The sequence below is a fragment of the Acipenser ruthenus genome, chromosome 12 (assembly GCF_902713425.1).
Source record: "Acipenser ruthenus chromosome 12, fAciRut3.2 maternal haplotype, whole genome shotgun sequence".
Lineage (NCBI taxonomy): Eukaryota > Metazoa > Chordata > Actinopteri > Acipenseriformes > Acipenseridae > Acipenser > Acipenser ruthenus.
Window position 1 is genome coordinate 37,566,994 of NC_081200.1, and position 19,507 is coordinate 37,586,500.

The 19,507-nt window shown below is 36.4% G+C and overlaps 1 protein-coding gene across 2 annotated transcripts; it reads right to left on the reverse strand.

Annotated features, from left to right (window-relative positions):
* Positions 1 to 8,181: 8,181 nt before the first annotated feature.
* On the reverse strand, positions 8,182 to 19,210 carry LOC117416816 (cell division cycle 7-related protein kinase-like). 2 transcript variants are annotated; one of them, XM_034028214.3, is made up of 12 exons: positions 19,057 to 19,210; positions 18,007 to 18,111; positions 16,619 to 16,705; positions 16,315 to 16,450; positions 15,272 to 15,365; positions 15,032 to 15,174; positions 13,557 to 13,791; positions 12,648 to 12,734; positions 12,105 to 12,286; positions 11,212 to 11,294; positions 9,444 to 9,593; positions 8,182 to 9,114 (listed from the first exon to the last, which is right to left on the reverse strand). In XM_034028214.3, the coding sequence occupies exons 2-12, from the start codon at positions 18,098 to 18,100 to the stop codon at positions 8,711 to 8,713; spliced, it is 1,695 nt and encodes a 564-aa protein (XP_033884105.2). In that variant the 5' UTR covers positions 18,101 to 18,111; positions 19,057 to 19,210; the 3' UTR covers positions 8,182 to 8,710. The 2 variants fall into 2 exon arrangements, with proteins under 2 accessions (XP_033884105.2, XP_058891033.1); XM_059035050.1 differs by having other exon boundaries at positions 12,648 to 12,733; positions 13,703 to 13,791; positions 19,057 to 19,207.
* Between the last annotated feature and the right edge of the window lie 297 nt (positions 19,211 to 19,507).

Here is a 19,507-nt window from a genome sequence, read left to right on the forward strand (position 1 = left end):
TTAACAAAATGCAAAGTGAGTGAACAGAAGAAAAGTCTACATCAAATCAATACCACCCTTTGCCTTCAAAACAGCATCAATTCTTCTAGGTACACTTGCACACAGTTTTTGAAGGAACTCGGCAGGTAGGTTGGCCCAAACATCTTGGAGAACTAACCACAGTTCTTTTGTGGATTTAGGCAGCCTCAGTTGCTTCTCTCTCTTCATGTAATCCCAGACAGACTCGATGATGTTGAGATCAGGGCTCTGTGGGGGCCATACCATCACTTCCAGGACTCCTTGTTCTTCTTTACGCTGAAGATAGTTCTTAATGACTTTCGCTGTATGTTTGGGGTCGTTGTCATGCTGCAGAATAAATTTGGGGCCAATCAGATGCCTTCCTGATGGTATTGCATGATGGATAAGTATCTGCCTGTACTTCTCAGCATTGAAGAGACCATTAATTCTGACCAAATCCCCAACTCCATTTGCAGAAATGCAGCCCCTAACTTGCAAGGAACCTCCACCATGCTTCACTGTTGCCTGCAGACACTCATTCGTGTACCGCTCTCCAGCCCTTCGGCGAACAAACTGCCTTCTGCTACAGCCAAATATTTCAAATTTTGACTCATCAGTCCAGAGTACCTGCTGCCATTTTTCTACACCCCAGTTCCTGTGTTTTCGTGCATAGTTGAGTCGCTTGGCCTTGTTTCCACGTCGGAGGTATGGCGTTTTGGCCGCAAGTCTTCCATGAAGGCCACTTCTGACCAGACTTCTCCGGACAGTAGATGGGTGTACCAGGGTCCCACTGTTTTCTGCCAATTCTGAGCTGATGGCACTGCTGGACATCTTCCGATTGCGAAGGGAACTAAACATGATGTGTCTTTCATCTGCTGCAGTAAGTTTCCTTGGCCGACCACTGCGTCTACGGTCCTCAACGTTGCCAGTTTCTTTGTGCTTCTTCAAAAGAGCTTGGACAGCACATCTGGAAACCCCTGTCTGCCTTGAAATTTCTGCCTGGGAGAGACCTTGCTGATGCAGTATAACTACCTTGTGTCTTGTTGCTGTGCTCAGTCTTGCCATGGTGTATGACTTTTGACAGTAAACTGTCTTCAGCAACCTCACCTTGTTAGCTGAGTTTGGCTGTGCCTCACCCAGTTTTATTCCTCCTACACAGCTGTTTCTGTTTCAGTTAATGATTGTGTTTCAACCTACATATTGAATTGATGATCATTAGCACCTGTTTGGTATAATTGTTTAATCATACACCTGACTATATGCCTACAAAATCCCTGACTTTGTGCAAGTGTACCTAGAAGAATTGATGCTGTTTTGAAGGCAAAGGGTGGTCACACCAAATATGGATTTGATTTAGATTTTTCTTCTGTTCATTTAGTTAATTGATAAATATAATCTATTAACATGTCTATTTTTGAAAGCATTCTTACTTTACAGCATTTTTTCACACCTGCCTAAAACTTTTGCACAGTACTGTATATATATATATATATATATATATATATATATATATATATATATATCCACCCTTAACCAGGGCGACTTACAATTGTTACAAGATATCACATTATTTTTACATAATATTTATCCATTTATACAGTTGAGTTTTTACTAGAGCAATCTAGGTAAAGTACCTTGCTCAAGGGTACAGCAGCAGTGTCCCCCACCTGGGATTGAACCCACGACCTTCCGGTCAAGTCCAGAGCCCTAACCACTATAGTCTATGTTAAGTCAAATACAATGCAGGCTAGATCAGCCAATGTTTCTTTATGTGAATAAGCTGCAGCTCCACCTAGTGCACAGCAGCAAACTGCCAGAAAAACAAAAGGAAATAAAGTATCAGTTTGCTATATGGTTCTGGCTCTTCTAGAAAGTCAAATTGTCTGATATAGCCTACGTTAGATATATCTATGGCAGTAAACTGGAAGTGAAAAGCAATTCCTGAACTCACGTGAAAGCACCTTAACACAGACTTCTCAATAATTCAGTAATTGCAATAAGAAATAGTCAGAAGGTTTGCAAACATAAAAAGCTAAGGGCACCGTAACTGTTACACAAAAAAAGCAAAGAAAACTAGGCTACTTACTTAAAACAAAAAAAGCAAGAGTGAATAGATCATTTGTTAAATATATAACTGAGGAAAGCGGTTTTCACAAGCACCTGTTGACAACTTTTCTGCTGTTGTCTTTTATTGGAAACTATGTTGTGTTTCTGAAAGTGGAATCCACCCACTAATGACATACGGAATCAAGCTGTTCTTTAAACAGCCCTCTCGCCTACGCCTCCTCCTCCACTACCTCCACCTTGCAGCGTGCCTTGCCCAGGGGGAAGGTGGCCCAGAGTGCCACTTGTCCTGCCAGCTGGCATTTGTTATCATTCAATCAATATCCATTACATCATAGTTCGGCCAGTGTATAGGGGCGGCTATCAAGCTCCAATGGACAAGGCCACGGGCCAAATTATATTATGTTTCGTTATGGGCATGGTCATTTGTCAAAATGCAATAAAGAATGGTTCATTTCAAATGGTGTGGATGTCTCCTTTCTCAATAAGAGCATGGAACGTGCTGTACTCTTCGCTAGCACTAATAGACTGCTCTACTTTACTCCTATCTGACACTGTCTAGAACTGGCATCCAGCTGTTACAGTGTGTTTTCTAGCTGTTGTTATTATGTTTTTATTCTTTTATTCCTTGTCCTCATTATCCTATCCTGAAACCTTAGACAACATGATGAAAGTGGAGGAGGAATCGCTGTAGCAAGAGATATTGTCAGATAGTGTTGCTTGCCAATTTTGGCCTCAGTTCTAGATAAATAACTTCTTAGTGACGTGCTGGGCCTGAATTACATAAACAGCAGAATTCGCTAAGACCTGGGCCCCAGGGTGCTATGCCTTTCAAAATTGTGTGCAATTAATACACAAACATCTGCAAACATTTTTGTTAGGCAGCTGATGCCAGAAGCAAAAAGCGATGAATGTCATTTTAAAAGATCCTGCAATGATTTTGAATCTAATCGGCTTGATTGCATTAAAATAAACAGCACTTTCCAAACTGTTCGGCCTGTAGAGGTCTGTTATACCCAAGATGGATTCCTCACCTTATATGGGAGGGTTTAATAAAAACATTAGGGTTACAACCCAGGAGAATTTATTAGAAGCCTCTCTTGTTTATGTTAACAGCTCTTTCTTAGTATTCTTAAAATGTTTATATGGAACTCTGTGTTCCTGAATCTGTAACCCGTTACAGCATGAACGTTTTTACACCTATGATTTATAAACACAGGAAAGAGTAAAATAAACCTTAAGAGTGCCTGCCTCGTATTATGTGTTTAGAGAATCATATTAATTAGTGTTAAGATGGGCTTTTAAAATCCTTCTGCTTTTTGTGGTAACCCAGAAACTTCTCCTCAGTGAAAGAGCAACAGAAAGTGGTTTCAAATTCAAGATACAATGTATTAAAACTTGTAATGCTGTTTATTATAGTATTAATTATATTTTATTTTTACATTCACCGCGGTCCGGAATTGAACAACTGGCCCTCGGCACTGAAGGGGAATCCCCCCAAAAGAGGCTTGTAGTCATGTCTTGTAGTCATGTAGGGGTCATTCATTACAAATTGCTTTAATATATATATATATATTATATATATATATATATATATACATATATACAGGTATATATATATATATATATATATATATATATATATATATATATATATATATATATATATATATATATATACATTAATTAGACCTTGGCATTGATGTGATCAGAAATGTATTTGTAAAAGATAGTTTATCAAATGGAAATCGCATCCCACTAAGATTAGCTATACTGTTTAATTACTATATATTATGAAAATGAATAAAGTATAGGGCGCTGTGTAAGATATACTGTGAGCAGATTTTCAGCCACTTAAGGTTAAAGCTAGAGCTGACCTATGGAGAGGATATTTGCTTGTATCACACTACACCCTATACAATATTCTATATATATTATTTAATGCATATTAAAAAAAAAAGGTAGAGCAGATGTTAACTTGCTCTATGTGGAATACTCATCAAGTGTGTCCGCCAAGTCTATATCATATAAATCCACACAATACTATTCAATTATATCTGCTACCAGATGCATCTATCTCACTTTTGGCAAATTCTCTAAAATCCTGTTACTTTATTGGACTGGTAACACCTTTTAGTGAAATAAATCAAGTGTAGTCTTATTAATGCAAGAGAATATGCAGCAATCCTCTGTCACGTTGCCCTCCGAGAAGCATCTGGCAATCTGTTACACAGCTGCATGAACCGACTTTGCTTTTTTGTAAAAGGTATTCCAGAATTGAAACTCTTTTTTATCTCCAGAGAATTGCCCCCAAAACAAAAACAAATGACGCTCAGTGTCATCCCAAAAGGAACGGCCTGAACTGACTTAAGCAGATGAATACTCAAGCTAAACTTTGTCACTCCGAATTATGTCTGAGAACAAAAGCTATTTTTTGAATGCTTGAGGCTTTACTAGACTGTTAGTAGCATGAGAGCCCATTGTTGAGATACAGAGGTATAATTATTGTACCAAAATAAAAAGTACAACTGTTGGTTGGCTTGTAAAATTGATCAAGCTTATATATTTGGTAAAGTCATATATACTGGTCAATTTTACTAGGCCAAACAGTTTTTGTTATTGCACAGATCATATTAATACATGTTAGATGTTAGTATGTATTTTAATTGTAATACCCACACTAAGAAGTAAAAGATTAATTAAGTTTCCTGGCATTGCCACTGTGGAGCCAAGGCTATCATATGAACCTTTATGGACAAGAGAATACACCCTTTAGTACATGTAAAGAATACAGTACCAGCACATAAGGTAAGATAGTTTGAACTTTACTAAACTAGAGAAAATGGAATATGGGACCACCATTTGTCTACAACCAGGCAATAAAAACCGTGCTGCACCCTCAGATCACAGATCGCATGCCCTACAACATCTTTCTAATTAGAAACAGCTTCATTCATTTTATTAAACACCTGAATATTACCTCTGTTGGAGATGCAAATGGAATGTGTGATAGGATGTGGAAGTATGAAGAATAGTTTAACTGTGACTGGATAGCATAACATTATTGTTGTTGTCTAAGCTGGCTTTTCTAAAGTAAGTTATAACAGATTTTGGAGTTTAACAAGAATAATGTTTCTGTAATGATAAATGCACACATGTACAGTAGACAGACCAATATCTAGCTCGTAGAACATTAGTTTAGGCAAGATTTGCATAATAACTCCAGCATGCAGGCTGGCTTTTTAATGATGTGGTTGATTTTGGTTTGGAGTCTCAAATCTCAGCTTTACATTAATTATTAAGACATGAAATCCTGAAAGATACGTTCTTATCATTGAACAGCAAGAAATCAACATTGCAGTAAACTTTACACACAGTTGTGTGCTTGTGAAGACATGGATGAACTTTCAGCTAAGACCTTTAAAAACAAAACAAACCCTCCATTGTCAATGATAATCCGTAGCATCTTCCCTACAAGCACCTGATCGCTTTTAATGTGCACAGGCATGTCGCACCTGTGTAATGGGAGCCAAGAAACTCGGTCATCTCTGCTTGATTGTAATTCTGCCTTAATGCTCTTTGTTCAAAATACCAAGCGCATCTTTCCATTTCGTTCACTAGAAGGAAGATGCTCAGCGCACAAAGATAACTTGCTTTTTGTAGCATGAAAGCCCTCTGTGATGTAATCAGTTCTGCAAGAAGTTCAGTCCCCTTGAAGTTATGTCCGGCCACACCCTACAGTTGGCAATAGTTGGAAGAACAAGGTTCCTATTTAATAGGTCATTTAAGGTCACAGAGTACCAATAGCAATACTCTAAACTAGGGAGTCAAATAAACTCTTCACCTATCAAGCTATTTTGTAATCAGTTACTTTATGGAAGCGCCTCATTAAAATAATCTGAACGACTCAAAGGAGAAACACAGAGCAGAACTTACTTCATAACACTCTCCAACAATAAGCACGAAATCAGGAACTACTTTTGAAATGCGATTTACTTTCATTTTCACTGCCTCCTTTTTTCATACGGAATGTATGTTCTTAACTTTGAAACATCGAAGGTAAAACCCTATTAAGCTGACCTCTCATTTTAAAATTGGTCTGATGATCTTTTAGTGTTGTCAAGTCTCTAAAAAAACCAGCTACAATAGTATTGTAGTATAATGGAGTATTTTGGGCACTGTAACTTTTCAATGCAGTAGTAAAGCATAAATATACCGGGTAATTTGCAATATGAACTGCCTTTTCAGGGGGAAAATTTACTGAAACTGTCATTTACCTGTACTGCAGCTTCATTATCGCAGCGTGGCACAGCATGTGTTAAGTGGAGCTCCAACGGGAAAGGAAATCTAAGATTACAATGTAAAATGGCACAATAATAATGGAAATTCTAAGGAAGCTTTTAAAAGGTAGGAAATACATATATGTTTAAACGTCAGAGAGCATACATAAACTTTAGTGGTTTCTGTTATTCATCCCTATCCACATCATGAAACATGTGGGCATTTTTGTTATGCAACTTCTCATGGGACAGGTTTTTTTTCTCTCAATTCTCCAAGAGTGCTTTCTAGTACTGCAGTTCCTTCATTTAGCCTGCTCCTACACTGGAAGCATACGGAACTACACAGTGAGGCCCTCTTTCCAACATGGGGCACAGCTGCTATCATCTTTCATAACCTGCTGCTGCAAACAATACAGCTGGCAGGAGAGTGGGATGAAACAAAAATTTCATTTCATTCTTTGGGAACTTGCAGCTCCACATACTTTGATGGCAAAAGGCCTCTTCACAGTCCACATTTATAAAAAAAAAAAAAAAAAAAAAAAAAGAGGCTTCAGCTACACAGCCCCTTGCTCTCCTCCCTTTTACCTTTATCTTTTTCTCTTAATGAATTCTCTCTATTCCAGTTTTGATGCTGCTGCATAGCACTGCCTTACCCCTTAAACCCTTACTTTCATCTGCAAATCATCTTTCAGCTTCTTTCTGCTGACCCCTGGCTACTTTCAACCTGACCCTATGCTACTGTCATCTTAACTTAAATCTACCCTCTGCCTTAGACCCTTGCCTGCAGCTGTACCAGCATGGTGGTCTTTTACAAGTAATAACTAATTACAGTATGTGTTGTAAAAGGCTGTGCTGTATATAGGATTGCTCAGGGTAAGTTTGTGTCTCAATCTCAAGTAGTAGGAGCACTCTTGGAAAAAGCTAGTTTTTTTTTGCTCAGCATCCTCAGGTCCTGTACGAATCAAACCTTGACCTGCTGTAATTCTCGTTCCTTGATGGTACGAGCTTTGCTGTATGTACTTGATCCTGATCTCAGAAGCACTACTGTATCTGCCTGTACAGCCGGGGCTCTTAATCTGCTTGTTTGGTTTTTGGAAGGGCAAGCTACTTTTTCTGCCGATTTTAATTGTTCATGTGACGAAGAACAAAACAAAACAAAAAAAGGTTTCAGATGCAAAAAACACCTTGGGGATTGTGATTTAGTCAGATCTTTAAAATAAGATGGCCAGATCTGTCCAATACTGTATCCCTAAATAAGGCTTTACTGGCTCACTATGGAATACTTTTCCCACCACAATTAATTTCGACATTTAAATTTAGCAAATACTAATCAGTTCCTTGTTTACAACCAGCATTCAGCAGTTGTTTAAGGAATATTTGATGCATTTTATATCTTTTTTTTCATTTGGCACAAGACCTGTAGAACAGCATGCCTTCTTTATTGCCTTCAGGACTGCTGCCAACACCGGCTTCCATGGATTAAACCGGACCTCTGGATCATGTATCATTCTTAGGCTTGCTTATTCCCTTTAACAGATCATTTACAAGGCTCTTCACTTTCTGTTTTTCTCTCTCCCCCCTCCCCCATTCCCTTATCCTTATCACAATGACTCACCCTTAACGTTGTTTGTACGGTTAATAATCCTTAATTTCTCAGATGCTTCCTTACACTTCTTAACCTTTCTCAAGTAGTGAAATCAAGGTTTTGTACATCTGACTTCAATTTATGCCAGCTTTCTTATGAAGCCTTCAACACTTCTAGTTAAAAAGGCACCAATAGACATTGCCAGGTTTGTACCAGATTCCTCCTGGCTTTAATAATGTAATTTACATTTAATAATTCATTTAATGGCCTTTTCTTTATTCCAAAGTCCAGTCCCATTACAAATGCATTAAGTATTACTAACGCACCATACTTAGAAAATCAAATTTTAATTGAACGTTAATTCAGCAATTACCCTACCAATATAAACTTTATAATTTTTTTTATTTTTTTTTATATAAAAGCAAAGTGACAACACTTTCCAACACAATAAAAAAAAACACATGTATAACTGGTTGTTATCTGTAAACACCAGATAATAAGTATATAAGGAAAACATTACAATACAAGGAAATCCCTTACTGCCCTTCCTGCCACGTGCCTTGTAATGGATTGTTGCAATGGCAATTTATAGCTGAATAGTCTTGATTATTGTTAGATTATTTTCCATGCCTTTTTTCAGGTGTTGTTTCCATTATACCATCTGTAATAACCTGTCCTTGAAGTTCTTTGTTCACAGAGAAAATAGAAACAAGGCACTTTGGAGAAGCTTGGCTCCTTGTCAGAAAAGCAGAGTTCACCCACCGCTCCAGCAGTGGGATCAAAATCACAAGCCTTGAAAGAAAGGGTGCAGCAAAGCCTGGCTAGCCTGTATCCTTGTAGCAGGATTCAGATCTAACAGTTTGTCAAGAAGATCATATGCCGTGTCAGGAACTCTGTCCCACCCCTTTATATCTGACGACATGTTGCTGTCTTTGAAGTCTGAGTCGCTTTGACTGTCCTGCTGGGCCTCTTCTACAAGACTATATTGCTGGGCTTGTTGGCATCTTGTGAAAGAAATCTCCGCCTTTATAGGAGCAGTGCAAGCATCAGGTGTAACCAGAAGATCATCTGAGACTGTGTTTGTTTCAGAGACACAGCTCCCCTTCTGAGAATGTGTTCCTCTTAGCCTCTCACACAGAGTCTTTAAATCCTGAGCTGGAATGTCCTTGCTGCACAGCACTGATTTACCTGCAGAACAACAATACTTATAAAACAAACATTGCAATGCTATTGAGCAATGCACACATAAGCATTTCAAAAGACATTACTGATGATGTCCACATGCACAAAAATGAAATAGATAACTAGTCTTTGCTCATATGGTTATTTACTGACTGCCAATTTTAGGGAAAAATGTATTTCTTTTTTTTTTTTTTTTTTTTTAATGTATAACAGTCACATGCATATATCACATGTCACAATGTAAAAAAAGTTACAGATTTTAAATTTCAGAAGGGAGAGCAGATATTTACAAAAATAATAAATAAATAATTGAACGCGTTAAAAAATGCACATACCAAAGGTTTTAGCAGCACGGACAGTTTCTTTGGATCCACGGACGGTCATAATTTGTGCTAAAGCAATTAAGTCATCACTTGCTTTGAAAAAAGGATATCTACCACTGAGCAGGGAGAGGAAAATGACTCCTGCAGACCACATGTCAATCGCTGCAAAATAAAACACATTGTAAGCTAGTATCAAAGAAACAACAATGCTATGCATGTCGTGCTCCCTAAAAGGACTGTATCAATTTTCATCAACTACAAAATATCATTTAAAACATCTAGATTCAGTCTTTTCATGCAGCTGAGTGCAATTTTGAAAACATTAAACAATACAGCATGCAATTAAAACAGCTATGGCCAAAAGTTTTGCATCACCTGGAATTTTAGGATTGAGACAACTACAACAACATAATTTAGATGATTATTTTATTATTTAGAACATATTTTAGGTAATTTAACATAATGTAATCAAAGAAACTACAAAATGATATCGCAAAAGTCTACCAGAAGCCACAATAGTAGTACACTATTTCGTTAAGTATATGGAAAACTACAAAGCGGCACGTCATTTAATACGTTAACCTAACATTATTCAGCAGGTTTCATTCGACTTTACAATTTGTTCATTCTATAAGGTGATGGAAAACCTTTGGCCATAGCTGTACATACTGGACTTTAGAGATGGGCATTAATGTTATGTAACTGTTATGCCAGGCCTTTAAGTCTAACTATGTCTTTATTTGCAAACATTTTGGGGCCCCACTTTGAACTTTTACTACATGTTAACCACATGACTTGCAACACATTGGCATGATATGCAAACTCAACTCACAGAACTCAATTTCCCACAAGCTGAAATAATTACACTGCTGTCAACTGTTATTATTTGCATGTGTTTTGCAATGATCAAACACATGATTGATATACAAAATTCTTTCCCATTTTCTTTTTAATTTTAAAAAGCATATTGTGTTCATTAACAAAAGCACAACAGCCCAATTACTATGGGTCTAGAGTGTGCATTTCCATTATAGAACAAACCTAATGTTTTGTCATTTTTGTGTATTTCCTACAATGCAGACACTGCTGAAATCAATATACTGTAAAGCAGGAGTGTCAAACTCCAGTCCTCAAGGGCCGCAGGGTCTTCTGGTTTTCATTCCAACTTAAGCTCTCAATAAACATAATTGATCTAATTATTTGTTCAATTGGACAGGTTTAATATTTATTCAAGGTCTTTTACAGTTAAAGAAAAATGTCAAAGCAACTTTGGAATTGTATACATGTTTCCCTTAGATTAGGGGAAAGAGACAAGAAAGTTACAAGTGTTTTAAATCATGAATTTAGGCAGAAGACTTTAGAAATGAGGCAAACAGATGTTTTGGTACCAGTGTTGGCTGCTTGAAAGTAGGCAGTTGTTTAATGAATCGAAAAACTGAAGTCTTGGTCACATAGGGAATAATAAAAAGCATGCAGCTAACATTTTATTTGCAGAAATAGGGGAAAATGCTCTATAGTAATTATGTGTGTCTTCCAGTTATAACACAAAACAGGAAATGGCCTAATGGTGTTAGAATTAATTGTAAAATTAATTCCATATGTAATTGAAAAATATGATAATATTTAAAAATACAACATACGCAATTGAGAAGTTTGATGAAGGAATTATTGGTTGTTTAGTTGTTTAGATTTAATTCAGCAGCTATGGTCACTCAAAACGTTAAAGAGCCATTGAAAAAAGTTAGCAAGTAAACTGCCTGTAGAAACAAAAGTACTGTACCTGTGGTTTGATTTGGACACTTTGTAAGGACTTCAGGTGCTCTGAAACCAGGAGTACCTGCCCTTGGGGCAACTTGTTGCCGTCTTTAAAAACAAAATACAGCATATTTATTTATAGATGGTAGCTAAACCTGCACAATCTACTTAACACCCATATTTAAAATACGATTTCATGTCTGAGATATGTGCAGGACAGTTAGTACACAGCAGGTATACAGCACTGAAAAACCTGGACCATTACTGAATCTGAATCTGGTTTTGTTAGTTTTTTTGGCTTCTTCACCTCCCGCCCTATGGCTTTCTTTTAATCAGGCATTCAAGGTTTCCAAGACAAATGAAAGCTTCCTTGTCACTTCAAATTCTTTCCGTTTTGTAAAAACTATGCTGGTCTTTGTTTATTGTTTGTTTGCAGATTTTGTTTTGGAAGTTATGTGCACAGTTCAACGACCATCTGGAACCATTTATTTGGCTGGTGGGAGGCAGAGATGCTTTTGTTAGCCATGGAAACCTTGTACTACAGAATAGGAATTAACGTGGGAGATGTTAAATGCTGTATAAAAGCACACAACAAGATTTAAACATCAACCATTATATATGTGAATAAAGCAGTGGAGTACTTGCGTATTTTCAGGAATAAATAGAAACACATACCCTATACATTCCGGTCAACACCCAAAAGTTCTTGTTATACAACCCTGCCCAAAATTAACTAAAAGTAATTTCAGACATATGTATTACATTAGCATTAACATCCATTCTTTTCATAGTCCCTTTCTCAGTTTTGAGCACTCTCCAATTTAAGGTCCCGGAGGCGATAAAAAGAGCAGAATCAGCAATTCAAAACTCTTAAGGTTCAACAATTTGAAGAACAGTGAATTATGTGTTCAGCGTTACCTTGAAAGGCACACGTTGCAAACTCTATCCGTCATGTAGCAGTCACATGTCAGGGTTGCAGGGCACTGGGCGGTTGGTTTTCGGCTGTGGTTGCTGGCTGCACCTTTAGCTAGCACTGGCTTGCGTTTTGTTACTGCCATTTTCCTGGATGTAAGATCTACAGCCTTGGATGGTTTCACTGGCTAAAATAAAATACAAATTAAATGAAATAAAGGCATATAAATTAATCAACAGTATATTCATGTTGTATCGGCTTGTTGGGTCAGATTGCTTTTTTCTGTTTCTAAATTTGATCATGTTCTTGGACCCAAACGTCAGCCACATTTAAATTTCTTTATGAACTGTTGGCATTTTTATACAGCCAGTAACACACTTTAATGCACTATTACCAATATATTCAGCCTCAAACAAGTACAAGCCACAACTATGTGTGATAACTATTTTTTTATTCTCCATCACACAACATATATATATATATATATATATATCAATATAAATCACTAATAAAGTACTGCAATGAAAAGGGGATGCTGCTCCAATTACCTTGAGTATAGCTCCTTCATGCGGGTTAAGACTGTTTAAATTTCTTTCACCAAACACAGAACGGTGCGAGTTGACCAATAGTGATTCCTGTAAGAACATCAAAATTAGGTTAACACTTTTGACACGGCCATTTCAGCGTCATGTTATATAAAAAGATAAATAAATAAATAAATAAATAATAAAAAAAAGACCTATGGTCTCTGTCAAATAAATAAAGCAGGTGCCTGTAAATCTTTCAGACACCTTGATATCCCCAGTGTGTTAACCCAATAGCAATGTCTAGACAGAGCCATAAACACCCTCACAAGTGCAACATGCCATGCAAAAGCTGAGAATACAATATACCAGAAGGTGCAATAAGCTGTTTATGTTATTTAACAGCAAAGTTTGACCCTTCAAGAGGAAAAGTTCTAAATCGGAGACAACGGATTATCTTATTTAAGCATACCTAAGGTAAGCTTGTCTTTTAACTATATTAATAACTATTTTCAGAGTTTATTTTCCTAACGCTTTTGCAAAAACAAATACCAGTAACTGGTTAGGGCTTTATCTACAGCTCCCCCTTCTGGTCAAATGGTTTTATTACACCAAAAGTTTTGAAACTGTACTGTACTGCTGTACTGGTCATTGTGGACTTTGACCTAAAAAAAACTGCTAAAAAATTCAATTTAGAAGCACAATTTTGTAATTTAATTCTGAATTCACTCCTTTCCAATTCTGTGTTATTGTTTGTTTTGTATCAAGGGTGATAAGTTACTAAAATGTACAAAACACCAATTAATTAAACTTGCTACTGTTTGGTATTTTAATTCAAATTTATAGAAAAAAAATAAATAAATCAGCTTTGTGGTCATATAACAAAACTGTTTTTATAAATGTATTTTCAAACAAAGAAATCTGATGCAGAACCTTTCCTTGTTTAGCCTGAGCAAGAGACCAGGATCGTTTAACAGGTGGTTTTGCAGAGGAGTTCTGAGGGATGTCTTTAGCGGCTGTACTACTGTGAGGTGTCTTATTCCCCGTGGTGACGTGAGATTTATTTTTCAAGCAACTTCCCTCCTGGCCCTCGCCCTTTACAACCTTCAGGAGCTCGACTTGGGTATCAGGAGTACCCTGTGCTAGGCCAAAATCCACCAATGCATATCTGCAATTAGAAAAAAAAAACACACACTTACACTTTAAAATAACGGCTGCAAATTCCTATTGATTCCAACGCATGAGCTGCATGCAATGTTCCACTTGTATTCATTATGAATGTGTTGCAGTAAAAAGTTATAAAAGAATGTCAGTTAAATGCACAGAAGTTAATATTAGTTGTGCCTAAAGTCTCAAAGCCCTACAATTATACATTTAAGTTCAAATAGACGTTGTGTTATAAAATCAGCTGTACTTTAACTGTACTGAATTGAGCGATTTCTGTTTTGACAAGGCCCGTATTGCAATAAAAACCTTGAATTCTCCAAATACTGGCTGTCTCCAGGATTTGTTTAATAACTGAAAATCTGCAGAACTCAACATTACAAGCAACTACCTCCAAGGTTTCTTTGTTTGGACCAATGTTTCACATGCATTTTCCCATTGTGCCAAAAAGAACACACTTCTGATCATGAATCCAAAGCAATTATTTCTATTGTTAGTGTGCCAGATCTGTGTGATGTGTTTCAATATTTATATTCTTCGTGGATAAACTAGTGACGCACGTAGCCACATTATTTATATTGGCTTAAACTGGTCTTAAAGCAACATTCTAAGTAGATAGCCATATTATGGTGGCAGCATGCCCCTGTAACATGACCTCTTAACTATAGTCTCATCCCCAAGGTGCACCAGTAATCCTAATTCAACATGGACTAATTCACTGTTTACTTAAAACTTAATATATTTAAATACACTCAACGGAGGATAAAAGAACACCTTCACATTCCCAGATTCTTTTTTTTGGACCTTTTGATCATCAAAGCACAAATTATAATGCACATGTTCAAAATATGGCCAGTGTTCATTGTCTGGTTGCTTGAGTCAGAGACATAAATAGAAAAAAGAAATCAGTTTTTCAACCCTTCAGTAGTTCTAGCACCCGCCTCCCCTCTCAAAAGGATTGCACAGTGAATAAATAATGCAGTACATCTTGAATACAGTACTCTGCGCTATCGACAAACACCACGAAATGAGAACATGCATCTGAAAGGGGGTAGACATATAGTTCACTGAAATACTTGAAATAAAACAATCAAGATTTTACTGTGAAAATGAACTCTAATAAACTGGAATATGAACTTCTGTGTTATAGATAACACAAATGGAAAAAAGCAGACTACATTTACTACGTTTTGCCAGAGTCTGCATTCCATAAATGCATAATAAAGGTAGTAAGGTATACATACTTTTTCTGCTGCCTGTTGTACAGGAAGTTACTTGGCTTGATGTCACGGTGAATGATGCCAAAGTGATGAACGTGCGTTAGAGCTTTCAGCATGTGGAACATATACTCCCGTACTTCTGCAAAACTGATGCAACCTAAAATTTCCTGAAAGAATATGGCAGCATATAAACTTTTTTTATTATTTTCATTTGGTCATTTTTCTGTATTCATGTTTGTGGATCAAATTACAAAACAAACTTACCACAAAAGATTCATGTTCCAGATAAGGCATAACAATAACCACATGGTCATCCTTCCTTAGGCAAGATGTCACTCCCATAACATTTTCCTTTCCTCTAGACGTAAAATAAAAAAGGTTCTCCTGTTAACATTTCTTTCAGCTACCACAAAAATGTACTGTTGAAATGTGCTAGCTATAAAAAAAAATAAAAAAATAATATTGAGATCACAGAGATGCTCTGTGTGAATCTCACACATTAAAATGTAGTGGTTGTTTGACTCTTTGTTTAACCCAAAAGATCATGAACCCTGGTTATTACTTTTAGAAATTGATATTTTACCAAAAAAACCACACATGTACAGTATACGTCCCCCAAAATGATACCGCAAATATATTTAACAGCAAGTAAAAATCACACGCACACACAAAATACAATATACATTTGTGTTTACCACTATATAAAAATATTGTCACTTCAATTTATAAACTTAAACTAAGCCTAAAAAGTACAGCTTTTCACCGCAGTTCAGATTGTTGTATGATGCCCTTTCTCTCACAACGCCATTGCATTTTACATTCTTTTGTAACATGAAAATACAAAAGAGTACAGCGTCGTACAGGCTTCTCTTTATAGAGATGAAGGCAGACCAAAAAAGCTGCTTTTTTATTGTTTCTGACATGTATAGTCTGAAAATGCCACGCATTCTTATAAACAGCCACTTAAAGCATGCACGATAAAGACTGTCAAAATTCTGTTTTGGTTTGGTTTAAACCCAATGAGACAGTTTAAATAAATGATTGCAAAGCCACAGGACTCAAATCTCAATTCAAGCTTGATCCAAAGGCTTCCAATAGGCTTTGTAAAACTAATCTTATCACTGTCTCTTCCCCAATCTGTCATTAACTTGTATTTAAAAATAAATTAATAATAATAAATAACAAAACTGTTCTGGGGTTCACTTGCTGGTAAAAGATGGTGACGGTTTAGTTTAAGTGACCATTAATGCAGCTTTTACCATGATAGACAGGAACTTTCACAAAAGGAATTGCCAAAGAACACTCACCCAGCCACTGTTAAGCACTGAAGTTCTGCAGCGATTCGTATTGGATGGCTGGTAGGAATTAAATGCTTTAAAGCAAACTTCTCCTTAACTCCAGATCTCAGCTGTGCTGTTGCCAAGTAAACGGAGCTAAATGTACCTGTCAAAAGTAAAATATGTAACATTTTATATTTACACACACACTGTACAAGACCTGGCTAGAGACCAAGCAGCAAGAACAAAATTAAAGAGTTAAAAAAAAAACACTGCATCACAAGTAGCAGGCAGTTTCCACTGGTTATAAAAATAATGCAAGTACTGTACACACCTTCTCCAATTTTGTCTTCGATCTGGAAGACTTTGGAAAGCTGTGGTACCGCCTCATACAAGCTTTCAATATCTGCTCTTACTTCACCTAAAGAAAAACAAGAAACGTCAATTGGACTACACACACAAAAAAAGTTTTAAACCCTTTGATAAGTATAGAAACACTGGAGTTTATTGTAATGATCTGAACAGCATCTTGTAAAAATACAGTGGTCCTAACTATGTTCAACTCCCTGGACCTTTCCCCCCAGCCTAGGTGCTTTATTAACCCCCCTTTTTTACAGTAACCCCCTTTTTTGAAGTAAACATAGAATGGGAAAATGCCAGCATTAGAGACTTAAGGAATTAAAGGTTATGTCTTTTTATAATAAAGCCACAACTCTGTGTTACTTCTTTTTTTTTTTTAAAAACATATTTATTTTTCTACTATACCATAAAAGTAGCAGGCTTTAAGAAACTGAACATGGTGATCAGTGGTGTAGTCCTAAACCCAAAAGTACTGGAACGCCAACAAAATAGATTTCTTAAACAAAAATTATACAAATTCCTGTTTTATTTGTTTACTGTTTTACTTTACATAGTTTATAGCATTACTGTTTTTTTTTTTTTTTGTTTTTTTTTAAATAAATGTGTAGCACTTATTTATGCTTTTGTAATACATGTTAAATTTTAAATGTAAGTGCGTTTTTTAGTTGTTTTAAAAAACACAATTTGGCTACTTTTTCATCAGCATTTTTGCTAAAAAAAATATATATTGTTAGCCCTATTAAACTTTAGTACTGTAGTTTGTAATAGAAGTTCCTAATGTTCTCTTCATTGCATCACAAGGACGACTGACTGAATCGTACAATTGTGCAGGAATCAGGAGATGTGAGTGACGTGACTCTGCAAACATGCCGGTTATCGGAGACAGAGACTCTGATTCGTGTACCATCAGTAGTGGCACGTAGGGAATCTGGTTCCTAATGCCTATTCAGTGGCATGGTATAGAAAGACTATTTTGATTTCCACACAGAAAAGAGATTGCATGCATCAAAATTATTCTTAAATTGATTCTTAAGTTAACTCTTTAAGTCAAGGTCCTGCCTATTGAAAAAAGTAGCGGAACTCTGTTCTGGCTCAACTGCACCACTGATGGTGATGTCTCACAGACTTCTTAAATAAGTCTGTTTCTACTCAGTGCTACAGAGCCTTGGCATGTAAATACCAAATGTAGTTTGATTTAAAAGCACAATAAGACAGATGGCACAGTGAAGTAACAAGTTAGTGATTATTATAACATTAACAAAACAATCTTTACTAAATATTACATTCTAGAGAGGAGATCCCAACAAACACATCTAAACCAACTACTACTGGTCAATATGAAAAAAAAACAAAAACATTTACTTGAAAGTTTATATCTTCCATCATGTTTGTCATCCTTTGACTGAACATACAAAAGGTCACTTTTCTTCTGCAAAGTTTGTAGGGCAACTTCCATTATATGAATACCTAAAAAGTGAAAAAAAACAGCTATAAAATAAGGTCTGTATTTTGACTTGAGTAGAGTGCCAAGGTCAATAACATTAGAAGACTGTGGTAAACAGATCCATTCAAATTCTAATGTTTATTTGAACATGATTGTTGTGTTTTATTAGCACACATGCTGGCAGCTTTCTAAAATATGCTACATGTTCATAGTGTGATTTTATAACTGGTAGCACCAGTGTATGACAATTTAGATCAAGCAGGTCCTCTATATTCACAACCTGTAATGTGGCTTCCTGACAAATATTTACACAAGCCAAGTAGCACTTTTTTAAATTTACTCTGTATAACTCAGTGCCATTTAGCTTTTAAACGTATACAATATCCATATTGCAATTATATTAATATCTGTAAAATGAAATACTGATATTACAATGGTTATATAATGGAAGGTTACAAACGAGGAAATGGCCTGTCTGTGTAACAGGAGTACAATCACACAAACGTTTTACATCTTGGGAGTTGAGATTGAGATCATTAAGTATGGTCACACTTTCCCTGAAAACGATAAACAAATCACAATCAATTTTTTTGACTATGATTTTTTTTTTTTTTTTGTGGGAGACAGTACATAACTTGTTTATATAACATGGGCACTCAAACATATTATTATTACAACAGATAAGTTACGGTAGCTACGTGGCATATGTACTACTGTACACAAACAATCTGTGTATGAAACAACAAAGAAAATGCAATAACACAATCAATACATAACAAAGAAATATCATGCCGTTAGTGAGAAACTACCCTACCACTGGCTTGCACAATACAGCAACTTCTTTTTTGTTGCTATGATCTGTTGCATACTATCTCCCAATGCGCGTTAAATTCGTCACATTTATTATAAACATCCCAACAACACTGTGCCTCGTTTATGAATTTAGTAACTGAAAGGAAATTAAATACCTTTAAACTTCTTAATACCGCAGTAAAGCTTCCACTACTTCTGTTTTCTTCTCTTCCGTTGTTTCTTTTTCCGCCAACAAACTCCCCGCTCAAAATGACGTTGACTGGGCTGTCCCTTACCCGGAATCTGAATACAGTATAAAGTATTATCAGTGCGTCACTTTCGGCATCATCAGGCATCAGCTGGTAATTAATTCAGATCCTAGACACAGTGGTTTCCATGGATAAACGTAACAGAAGGCGGTACAATGTGGCTCGTCTGGATTTAACGATAATCCAATACCTGCAAGAACAAATTGATTTCTCTATGAATCAAAGGAAAGCAATTCGGACTGAATTGGCGAAAATGATTGAAAACAGATGTACTGAACGGTAAAAAAACCCCAAAACAAACCAAAAAAAAAAAAAAAAAACATGGTAAATGAACGTAACCCGTACTAGTGTCCTGTTA

Excerpts from the sequence above, each read along its gene's own strand:
- LOC117416816 (XM_034028214.3), bottom strand. The coding sequence starts at position 18,100 with ATGGAAGTTGCCCTACAAACTTTGCAGAAGAAAAGTGACCTTTTGTAT. Across the intron at positions 13,792-15,031 it reads TACAACAGGCAGCAGAAAAA|ATATGCATTGGTGGATTTTG; the intron begins GTATGTATACCT and ends TTCTAATTGCAG. Across the intron at positions 12,287-12,647 it reads ATGAAGGAGCTATACTCAAG|CCAGTGAAACCATCCAAGGC; the intron begins GTAATTGGAGCA and ends ATTTTATTTTAG.